At 47.0% G+C, this 11,746-nt stretch overlaps 1 protein-coding gene across 2 annotated transcripts; it reads left to right on the top strand.

Moving 5' to 3' along the window:
- The first annotated feature begins 278 nt into the window (after positions 1 to 278).
- On the top strand, positions 279 to 11,294 carry Zic3 (Zic family member 3). Of its 2 annotated transcripts, none has more exons than XM_048336419.1 (3): positions 279 to 1,500; positions 2,618 to 2,781; positions 10,766 to 11,294. In XM_048336419.1, exons 1-3 carry the CDS (start codon positions 444 to 446, stop codon positions 10,913 to 10,915), a joined length of 1,371 nt encoding a protein of 456 aa, XP_048192376.1. In that variant the 5' UTR covers positions 279 to 443; the 3' UTR covers positions 10,916 to 11,294. The 2 variants fall into 2 exon arrangements, with proteins under 2 accessions (XP_048192376.1, XP_048192375.1); XM_048336418.1 differs by lacking the exon at positions 10,766 to 11,294 and adding an exon at positions 3,597 to 3,776 and having other exon boundaries at positions 444 to 1,500.
- The last annotated feature ends 452 nt before the right edge of the window (positions 11,295 to 11,746 follow it).

Here is an 11,746-nt window from a genome sequence, read left to right as displayed (position 1 = left end):
ACGATCGGCCTCCACCGCTTGGTGTTGTCCAGCTGGGAGGCCAGTACCCTGGGAGCCTCCTGGTCCCGCGGTTCCGCGCTCTGGGATTGAAGAGCAGTGCCCGGGACAGGATTGGCAAACCCCGCCCTCCGTTTATTATTTTCCTTATTTTCTTTGTGCGCTTCTGGTAGTTTGGTAAAGCAGATCGAGTCCCACAGTCTTTTCTCCTCCCTCCTCCTTTCCCCCCACCCTCCCCCCACTTCTTTTTCTTCCCCTCCTCCCCCCCCCGTATCCCCCCTGCAGGAGACTCTTCAGAGAAGGAAAGTTGCAGCTCGCTATCGCCCAGGGGGTCTCCCGGCTGTGTCCAAGCGCCGCCATCCCTCTTCAGCTACGGCACTTTGGAGATCTTCGCCGGAACCGTCCTTCACTTCAGTTGAATTGTTTGCGTCCCGAACTCCCCATCTATGACGATGCTCCTGGACGGAGGCCCACAGTTTCCCGGGCTGGGAGTGGGCAGCTTTGGCGCGCCGCGCCACCACGACATGCCCAACCGCGAACCGGCGGGCATGGGGCTGAATCCCTTCGGGGATTCGAGCCACGCGGCGGCCGCCGCTGCTGCGGCCGCTGCCTTCAAGCTGAGCCCAGCCGCGGCTCACGATCTGTCTTCGGGCCAGAGCTCGGCTTTCACGCCGCAGGGTTCAGGCTACGCCAACGCCCTGAGCCACCATCACCACCACCATCACCATCATCACGCCAGCCAGGTGCCCACCTACGGCGGCTCGGCCTCCGCCGCCTTCAACTCCACGCGCGACTTTCTCTTCCGCCAGCGGGGCTCCGGGCTCAGCGAGGCCGCCTCGGGGGGCGGGCAGCACGGGCTCTTTGCCGGCTCGGCCAGCAGTCTCCATGCTCCAGCTGGGATTCCCGAGCCTCCGGGCTACTTGCTCTTTCCCGGGCTTCATGAGCAGGGCGCTGGGCACCCGTCGCCCACGGGGCACGTGGACAACAACCAAGTCCATCTGGGGCTGCGCGGGGAGCTGTTCGGCCGCGCGGACCCGTACCGCCCGGTGGCCAGCCCGCGCACGGACCCCTACGCCGCCGGCGCGCAGTTCCCCAACTACAGCCCCATGAACATGAACATGGGCGTGAACGTGGCGGCCCACCACGGCCCGGGCGCCTTCTTCCGTTACATGCGGCAGCCCATCAAGCAGGAACTGTCCTGCAAGTGGATCGACGAAGCGCAGATGAGCCGGCCCAAGAAGAGCTGTGATCGGACCTTCAGCACCATGCACGAATTGGTGACTCATGTCACCATGGAGCATGTGGGGGGCCCGGAGCAAAACAACCACGTCTGTTATTGGGAGGAGTGCCCCCGCGAGGGCAAGTCCTTCAAAGCGAAGTACAAACTGGTCAACCATATCCGAGTGCACACGGGCGAGAAGCCCTTCCCATGCCCCTTCCCAGGCTGCGGCAAGATATTTGCTCGCTCTGAGAACCTCAAGATCCACAAGAGGACTCACACAGGTAAGGGGGAACCCAGGTGGGCGCGGGGGGCCGCGAGGGCATCGTGCCACGGAGCGGACGCGGAAAGCGAGGGAGAGGGATGGAAGCCCAGGAGGAGTAGGCAGCGCTCGGCCGAGGCCGGTGCGAGCCGCAGCGCTGTCAGGGTCTCTCCGCCCCTCACCCTCCCCGCCCTGGGACTCTGGTTGCCGAGTTCTAACTTCCCGGGGCTGAGGGCTCTGTAGTCTCAGAAACTAATTGGAACCTTCTCGCGCCCAGGAACCCACTGGCGCCGCCTCTTTTTGTGTCCCTTTCTTGGTTGCTGGGAAGGGACCGCGAATGTGTGCAGAGCGGATTGCTTACAAGCGACTTAGCTCCCTCTCCAAGCACACATTTCGGGAAGGCAAGCATAGAAATGCTAATGCAAACTAACTTTTGGCTACTTCCGCTCTTTTTTTACACTTGATTGGCACATCTGCTAATTAAATGACGGCTACTTTTGTGGAACTATTTTTATTTGGAGGTCCAGCTTCAGTGTAGTCTTCTGGGGGGAAAGCTAAACTAAGAAAAGGCACCACGGTTTGGTAGCTAGGACGGAACCTCGAGTGAAACTGTAGCCCCCCGTTTTCGATGGTTTGCTCTTTCCTTCCAAGAACTACAACGATCAGGCCTATTAAACACTGGCCTTAGCAAATCCTCTACATGGGAAAGTACTGCATCTTCCTGGCCCTGCCCATTGTCCCGCAGGGCTGCTTGTATTGCCTGGATGGTGGCCGGAGTCTTCCAGTTTGGGGGAGTCTTGGGCCTGGTGGGGAGAGGTTAGCAACTTGGGGGAAAACTTCCCGGAAGCCTGCAGCTTTCTAGGCTTGGGAGAACAAAGGGATAATCCCATTCTAAGCGGGCCCTGCCCCACCCCAGCACGGGACCTCAAGTTCCCAGCCCAGTGGACTCCACCGACACTCCTGCTCTCCAGTGCCGAGCTGCCGCCGCCTTCCCGGCTCGGCGCGCCGCCGGCCACGCCAGGTTGGCCCGCTGGGCTTTGGGAAGCTTCGGATCCTCACCGCATTTCCCGCTCCCCACCCCCCCCCCGCCTTTTGCGGGTGTTTTTTCTCTCTTTTTTTTTTTTTGTTGCCTTTTGCAGGTGAGAAACCTTTCAAATGCGAATTCGAAGGCTGTGACAGACGCTTTGCCAACAGCAGCGACCGCAAGAAGCACATGCATGTGCATACCTCGGATAAGCCCTATATCTGCAAAGTGTGCGACAAGTCCTACACGCACCCCAGTTCCCTGCGCAAACACATGAAGGTAATTACCTCTTTATTAGCGGTCGGCGGTTTGTAAACACTCGACCCGACACCAGGCCGCGGAACGGAAGCGCCCCGCGCTGCCAACCCTCTATCCACCTTAAATCCGATTTGCTCCAGTGGTGACACCTTGGACCCATTTTGGAGGTGGGGGGGGGAGGAGGAGCAGAGAGTAGAGTTGGGAGGGGGAGAGATCGCGGGAGGAATCAGCTATCAGTTATTTACCAGGAAGCTCCAGTGGAGCTCGCCAGGGGTGGAGGCTTCAGTGGCTGCTTCTTCCTGGCTCAGCTTGCGATGGGAGTGGAGAGTGACCGCGCCGAACTCGGGAGGGTCATTGATTTGCTCCCAGGCTTCTCATAAAACAATAGGGCGGAGGAGCACGTTCTGATTTCCCACACATTTGTCTGGGATTTCCCCAACACCCCCCCCCCCCCCGGGGCCCCAGTGCCACTCTTCGCTATACCTGCTTTCCCAAGCCGAAAACAGTCTCGGTGAAACCTGGGCCCCCCAAAGAGTAACTGCTTATTCACTCGGTGAACAGAAAAAGCATGTTCTAAATAGCATGAGTGAAAGGCAGTGAGGGCTTTATTATTATTTTTATAGTACCAGTCTTAGGACCAAACCTGATGTTGGGTGGGGGGAGGGGGAGGGGGTTGCAGACAGTAATGTAGAAATGTAAATGACCATCGTGTTTCTCTCTTTAAGTGGGTCACTGGGCGGTCTTGCTCTTACAGGGCTCAAAATTGGGCTCTTGTTTTTGCTTGCACATTGCCAGTTGGAATTATATTCATTATAATATATACATGTTAATTTTAGGTTCATGAATCTCAAGGGTCAGATTCCTCCCCTGCTGCCAGTTCAGGCTATGAATCTTCCACTCCACCCGCTATAGCTTCTGCAAACAGTAAAGATACCACTAAAACCCCTTCTGCAGTTCAAACTAGCACCAGCCACAACCCTGGACTTCCTCCCAATTTTAACGAATGGTACGTCTGAGGACAACCAAAATGCATTTTCAAAAGAAAACTGAGACCAATCAGATGGAAATGGAGTTTGAAAGCAAGAGGCCATATATAGAGGGCTACATGTTGTTCATTGCAATTGTCCAGGAAGGTTTGGGGCAAGATCCAAAAGTAGCCATGCCCTTTTCTCAGGATTAGAAAATATGTTTGGCATTCAAAGGATTTTTTTTTAAAGAAACAAAACAAAATCTTTTCACTGCTTTTTTTCTGCCCCTTCCTCTTGCTCTTTGTACACCCCATTCTGAAACTCCTTCAGTTCATTTTGACACTTGTCCTGTCTCTTGAGGAAGTTATAGAAGGCTTGGTGGTGGTGATGTTAAACTGATGGAAATTCTTCTTCGCCTTAGTGGTGATTGTTTAAACTCTCACAGTCTTAAACCATGCCAAAGTCCTGTTATGTCTTGAACTTTTCTTCAAAGCATTACACTTGTGAATGTATCTTTGTCTAATGGGGTCGAAACTGTTGTTCAGTAATTTTTCAGGCTGAGGATATGATGTGACTTTACACGGATTGTGACGTTTAGTATACAGTTGCCTTTTGTAATAACTTTTTTTTTGTAAATACATATCCGTTGATGCCATATTTATCGTTTGTAATTTAATTATTGCTGCAAGTGCCGGGAACTGAACAATATTTATGGATAAATGTTTTCTAACAAATTCTGTACAGCTTTTGATTATAACTGCTTTAGCATTAAAATTTTATTGTTTTGAAAGAAGAACACAATTTACAATTTTTGAACCACTGACTTTTCTCTTGTTTTGTAACAGCCTCCTTCTCCAAAGAGGAGACGTGAGCATAATGAATTTTGTTTGTTGGTATTTATAACTCACTCAGATCCCTTTTTTAATTGTTAAATTATTTTTCTATTGCCGTAAAGATCCCTTACAGTGTCAGTTTCCATCTGGAAAGACCTTTCTTTATTTCTAGCTCAGATAGTTGTTTAACTGCGAGTTTAAATGTGTTTGTCCTGGATTTTCGGCATGCAAATCAAATATTACTGATCAATTCAGTTAGTGGCCATGACATCTCAATCTTGTACTTCAAAGACTGAGAAGCTGGATTTAATCATCCCTGCCCTACATATAGAAACATAAGGTAACCTAATTAGTTTTATGTCCCTTAGTTTTTTATTACCTTACATAGAAATGAAAATTGCGGCAGGATGCATGTCTGTTCTATCTAGAGATCACCCATATACCTATATATGTTTGTATCTATGACTTATCTAATCTGCCTACCAAATCTATCTCACTCTATATTTTCAAAAGATAGCATATCTCTGGAACTGAGGTGATGAGCAAGGCCAGTTGAGCAGTGCTTAATTGTGGTTGAAGTGCTTCTTAAAAGTAACAGTCCATTTAAATTTTGGAATGGCAAAGGCTGATTTGTTTGCTGTATATAGTTCAATTCGTAATAATCTCAATTATTCATAATATTTATATAGCTGTGTAATAACTGCAGCAGATCTTGAAATCATACTGTGGAAAGAAAAAAAACCATTTGCAAAACATGTTATTTTTAAAATTCATTATTTGTAGGCAAAGATGTTAAGAGTATTGTTTCCATTAAAATCAATAACAATGAAAAATGGTTGTTTGCTTTTTGATAAAACGTTAACAATCCATTTAATCTTCAGTGAAGCAACTGTTTGGACAAACAGTTCTCTTTACAATGGTTCTTTGCAAAAGAAACTGATAACTATTGGGGGGGTTTGAAGTGAGTTTTGAGACTTTTTTATTAGGATGCTGTTGGTTATTGAGATACCAATCTGCATGAATAACTGCAAGATGGAGATAAGGAATTGTGAAGTATTTAGAAATGTGATGACTAGACTTAAGTACCTCTTGCTATTTAAGGGGCAATGCTCTGAGTTTTGGTGGCAGTCAATTTGGATGGATATGTATATATTCATTTTAAATTCTAGAATTTTGTTGACTATTCTTTTTGAAGAAATAAAGTCTTGGCACATACTATTTATGTTATAAGATTTTCGTATTTTGGTGCCTGATTTTTGTCATGTTCAAATAAATCAAACGAACATTTGAAATGCATAAAGACTTTACAAAGATTAAAAGGAACTTTGATTTCCTGGATGCAGTTGAAGCAATCTTTTTGGTTCTCTACTAATCTTTGTCAACAGATAATCATTGACAGTTTCTAATTGTAAATTGCTTTGGAGGCATTTTTGTTAGTGAGAAATGGTGTCTTTTGCACTTTACTCAACTAATATCCAGGTCTGAACCCCACGAACTGAGGTTGGGGTGGTTACACAATTGATTACACAAAATGATTATTATAGAAACTGGGGTGCTGAGCAGGTAACCTGGTCTATCACTCCCTTGCAGACATTGTAGCCTTGACCTTGACATTGAGGCTGCTAGATTAGGCTTTTTTTTTTTTTTAAAAAAAGGACTATTCTTTCACTGCAAATCAGAGACCAGGTTAAATGCTCAGCAAGTCTTTATTTAGTAAGTGCATATTCATAATAGTGGCTTTAAATGTGTGCCACTGCCAAATGTAAATCGTGTGCATTTCCTTTTAACATATGAAATGAACTTCCACAATTTACTGTTTTCGTCAGTTATTCCCTACTCTGCCTACAATTCAACTGAACCTTAAATGGGTTGGGTGCAAGATTCGCTCAGAAACTTGTCTGCTCCGGTTAAAAATGTTAATTCTCTTTGGGGAATGAAGAAAATTTTCATTGTTTCTTAGTTGCTTGAAACGACGAAAAACTGTATAGGAGAGCATTGTGAATGTCCTCAGAGAAGATGCGAATTAAATGCCAGCAATGATACTCAGTATTAAGAAATTTGAAATGTTTTGCCCTTCAGGACCACTTCCAATTTGGGTACAATACATTTCCTAAAATTATGCCCTATGCTCTTTTCGTTTTTGACTAAGAAAACTATTTGTTTGGTTAAAAAATTCATAGACTTCCTTTTTTCATAATCTGGCTCTGAAAGTGCACGTTCACATTCTTGAATTTCCAATAAATAACAAGGAATCCCGCCCCCCCGCAGTCATAAATGGGAAGCTGGTAGTCCAGGCTGGGGGCTTAATAATCTACTCTTTATTTTCCTTTCTGCACCTGGTTAAACCTTTGTCGAGGTCCATTGTGGTTTTTTTTGTGTTTTTTTTTCCAATATGGGTGATGTTGCATTAATTTCTACTGTTAGGTGGGAAAAGGGGAGGTAGTTGTTCAGGTGTAGACTTGAGTGTGGTGATCATCCTGTTTCATCTGGAAGATTAAAGATCAAGATCCAGGCTAGTCGGGGCAGTTGGTGTTAGCTACTGAGAAGAACGGAGGGGATTTGAGCCAGACTTAAGTTCACAAAGCCTTCCAGCAAAGTTGGTATGTTCTCCACTTGTCGTCCCTTCCCCCCTTCTCCCCGCTGAATTTCTCTGTCCCTCCCCTCTGTGGTTGTGTGCCTCTCCTTATTTCTGTCAAAACCAACCAGAAAAATCCTAAAGTGATGTTAATGTGTAAAATTCCGCAACAATGTAACCAGCGATTATGGCCATCTCCTGAAGAGGGAGTTCTTGGGTTCTAGCCCCTAGGCTGGCTGAAATGGCCATTTTAGCTTTGGCCTGGGGCCATAGCCAGGGATCTCTGAAGTAGAGAGTCTGGTGTGACTGTCTTGAGGTCGTTTGCTGGTCTCTGTCCACACCCCAATGTCTCCTAACTCCCGGTTGATGCTCGGGTGTGGGGAGGAACCTCATTTCCTGAGGTCAATTCTCTCGTGGTTTCTGCGCGCTGACCCTTTGACCTCCACCTACAGGGCCCTAGGCGGCCTTAAGCCTGCGGTCGCCAGGGCTCCAAGGACGCTTCGCGCCCCATCGCCTCCCGGCCTCATTAGGCTCGCGGGTCTGCAAAGCAGGAATCAGCCACTGCCTAATCCGGACCTGGGGTCAAAATGAGCCCAAACAATGGTGAGCTCCGAAGGCCAGAGTTTAGCGATAGCCCCAAAGTAAGTGGAGGATTCTTTTTCCGCAGGCGGTGGGGGGAGGGTGGGTAATGCTGGGGTGTCCGAAGGCCGATCGCCGCCAGTCTGGGGCTTCTAAGAGTGTTCCGTCCCTCTGGACGCCCTCGCTTGTTTTCCCAGCTCCGGGAATAAAGGGGGGCAGGAGGGCCCGGGGCCTGGTTGGCAGCCCGCGCAGGAGCCCCGAGGGGTGACCAAAGGAGGCTGCCCCCACGCCGGGAACGCACTTTGAAGTGGGTTTTGAGCGCGCACACGTGTGAGAACCAGGCCTGAGCCTGAGCGGGGACCCGCTGGGAGGAAAGAGGAGGCTCAGGCCGGGCCGCAATCCCTCCCCTACTCCCCGTGGCTCCAGCCTTTTCAAGCCGCGCTTCTATGGCTCCCCACCCCGCCCCCCATGGTCGTCCCGCGCAGGCGCACTGCGGGCCGCCGTCGAGTCGGAGTTCGAGGCGAGCGGGTGGGGGAAGAGTAGAAAGCGACGAGGTTTCGCCAGATCGGCTCGGCATCTCGGACCGAGCCGATAGGGAGGAGGGCACCGGAGAAGTGAGATGGGGGAAAGAGGACTGGGTTGGGGGCGGCTCTCTAGTAAGGAACATGGCGGCCGGATACGAACCCCCCCGCGTAGAGTAAGGGAAAAAAAAAAAAGCAACACACACTGGGCTGCGTGCACTGTGGCAGCGGGTAAATCCCCTTGTGATTGCCCCGCCTGCTCATCTGTAGATCGTGCTATTCCAATGCGAAATTGTTGAAAATAAATCAACTAAAAGGAAGCCCAGAAGCCCTGCAAGGGTATTTTTGGTGAAGTTGACGTATCTTTTAGGAGATTGCCGGCCCCCCTAGACTTACACATACAATCCAAAGCCAGTTGCCTCACCCTCCTGACCCAATTTCGAACCTTTGCCCTTGCCTCGCATAAGTGGAGCATGTCATTTCGCGGTGTGGGCCCCGGTCGGGATTCCTCAGCACTTTCCAATCCCTGCACATGTCTGAGGGGACACTTCCCACGCAGTCGCAGAGCCGCGAGGACAGAGACATAAGGACCAAACGAATTCCCCACACTGGCCAACAGATCTGTGCCATCCACGGGAAAGTCGAACCCCACCCGGGGTCCAGATGCCGTTTTCTATACATCTCATTTAAACGTGATCTTCTCCAAATCACCATTGTTGCTTTTGTGTGCCAGCCCACAAGAGCTGTTGGTTTTGCATTTCGGGAGTGTGGATGGGGAGGGGGTAGAAAAGAGCCACAATTCTGAAACCTTGCTTTCAACTTTGCTTAAAGCTCCCATGCCCAGAACTCCTAGTAGCTCCAGAGCACTGACTTTGTGTTTCCTGCGCTGCAAATACACCACACATGCACCTTCCGTCGTGTCTTTTTCGTTAGTGAAGGGACATTAAAAACTACTGGTTAGGACACTCCCCGCCCCCCAGCTTGGGGCAAACGAGCAGCTCGTAGGCTTCCAGGTTGCTACTGGATGGAGGCCAACTTCCAAGGCAAAGGACAATTCTCGGCCTGTTTAAAATCAATTATTGGTCTCCACAAGATGTGGAGAAGTTCCAAAGGGCCATCTTCACCAGGAGCCCAGGTGGGTGGGCAGGTCATTAGCAAAACTGACCCTGATGGGGGAAAAAATCTGCAAAACAGTGCCTTTATCTGCAGAGAACAATTGATGGGGATGTCTCTCCTCCTTTTCAGTGCACAAAGAAGACTGCTTTGGACCAAGAATTTGGACTATGCATTTAAGTTGGGCTTTGCATTGGGAACCTCTAGGCAATTAAAAGAAGCCAATAGTATTTTCACTTCTCTTTTCTAATGTGTGATTTCTGCAAGTCAAAGGAGCTGGGGGCTCTTCAGCAATTTCGAAACTTGTTTTGAAATTGCCACCAAAAGGATTTTTCTTTTCTTTCTTGTGGGGGAAGTTTCATTCTCAGGCATACTGACTCCTTCAGTGGAATAGTGTACTGACCCCCCCCCCCAAGATCAAAAGAAGTAAATGATGCCTCCTGTATACCTTTTTTTTTCCTTCTCTCTACTGTACTTTTCACTCTGCGATTTGATCTTTTTTGGGGGTTAAATTTCTGAATACAAAATGTGTTGAAAAGAAAAAAAATTGTTACACTAGAGAAAGCTTTAGCCATTGCTTACACTTAAGGATTTGTCTCTTTAGGCACTACAGAGTCCGGTTTGTCTTTTAAATTAACTTTAAAATCAAACTAACATACACTTCTCAGTGTCTCCCCTTGGTCCCTCCAGAGTTGTGTGGGTCACTTGATAAGGTAAAACTGGTCGGTTTTCATAAAAGTTAGCTATGTAAATAGAATTTCTACAAAATTAGGCAAGTGCTAAATTGGCAGCACTATTCTATGTGTTTGAATGATACCCCAAAGTGCACACTGCTTTTTCCTCACTGGAGTTTGGTTTCTATCACAACTGTTGGACCATTATCTTGAAACACTGTTTTCAGGAAGCATTCAAAGGGACTGTGTCATCAGCCTACTTGGACTAAGGTTACTTTTGACCTAGGAGAATAAATTCTTTGAAAATGACAGCCCCTCCTGCTTCCCAATATCTATTTAAAACGTCAACAAAATGACACAATTCTTTTTTTAATCTAACCAACTAGGCAAGTTTTTATATTTTTAATCTGGTCACAGTTCAACCTGTTTATCAATCAGATGACTAGAGAGAAATGTAAGCTTTATAGCAGCTATAAAAATACCTTTCACCAGATGGCAGGTTTATAACGTTTGATCTCTAATAGGGTGTATATAACATCTAGTGTGCTTTATGAAAATACAACCTATGTAAAGACCATTTAAACTTCAGGTGCCAACAACATAAAAGAAAAATCCCATCTTGTTTTATTATAAACTAGCCATTTAAAAATAAAATGTCCAAGAAACATTTTATAACTTTTTTCTATAAGAAAATATAACCTGTTTTGACCTATCTGCAGTTCACCTTTTGTTTTTTTGCCAGTGTTGTCCTGCTTGGTATCCGGGACAGTCTGTAATTCCTGATGAAGAACTTGACACTGACGTTCGTATGCAGCAACCAGCCCTCCATAACACTACCTATCCTAAATGCAGGGCTAATGCCGAACCTACTGTGCAAGAAATGATTTACTGATGAGGTTTCAAAGAAAACCACATCAATTTGGATGTCTGTTACCTTTGAAGTGATCATTTTTAAGAGTAGTAGCTTCTTCCCTAGATATGAAAAGACTATTTTCTTCTTTTTCGTGTATTTCATTCTGTGTTGAGCAATCATTTGTGAGATGGAAAAGCAAAAAACCTTCCCTCCTCCAATTTAGGATTTTTAAGTGGGAACATGAAGTCTGGCCTAATTCATAATCCAGTATGCATTATCTCATGCACTGTTGCCAGTCTTTTTCAAGTGTCTGCATTCCACACAGAAACACGATTACTTGTTAGTTTGATATTTGTGCTCCAGAGGCAATACCCAGGATGCCTACAATTGTAGTTTGACATAAATAAAGCCATTTAAATTAATACTGTGATTTTTGTTTTATTGGAGTGACAACTCTAGCTCCTAAATAACCTTGAGGAGCCTGTTGAATACAATTTGTATGTTGTTCATGTCATTCATGCTATAGATGCCTTTTCAGGGAGCAACCAACTTGGGGAAAAGCCCAGTCAACAAACCCCAAGAAACTATTTTGAGCTCTCAGTTCTCCCCACCCATGCAGGACAAATGCTGGAGAGGTCAGGCAAGAATTCACAAGTATGGATTGATTGGAGTGATTTGAAGGAACTGAGACAGCACTTTGTATGATAAAAGAGTATTTGAGTATGGCTGTTAAGTGATTTTTAAAAAGCTGACACCACTGAAGATAACCTCAAAAGGTGGCATTCAGAGGGGATAATGCAACATTATGTGGGTAATATTCACAAGCCCTGAAGTGATCTTGTCATTGTGACCTGTGACTTAGCAATAGCT

This window comes from Perognathus longimembris, chromosome 28 (assembly GCF_023159225.1).
Source record: "Perognathus longimembris pacificus isolate PPM17 chromosome 28, ASM2315922v1, whole genome shotgun sequence".
NCBI classification, from domain to species: domain Eukaryota; kingdom Metazoa; phylum Chordata; class Mammalia; order Rodentia; family Heteromyidae; genus Perognathus; species Perognathus longimembris.
Note: the sequence above shows the minus strand (reverse complement) of the source record. Positions and strands in the feature narration are given on the sequence as shown.

Bases quoted from the DNA above. Each gene is read 5' to 3' on its own strand.
- Zic3 (XM_048336418.1), top strand. From the start codon at position 444: ATGACGATGCTCCTGGACGGAGGCCCACAGTTTCCCGGGCTGGGAGTG. The intron at 1,501-2,617 runs GTAAGGGGGAAC...TGCCTTTTGCAG, and splicing joins CCACAAGAGGACTCACACAG to GTGAGAAACCTTTCAAATGC. The intron at 2,782-3,596 runs GTAATTACCTCT...TGTTAATTTTAG, and splicing joins CCCTGCGCAAACACATGAAG to GTTCATGAATCTCAAGGGTC.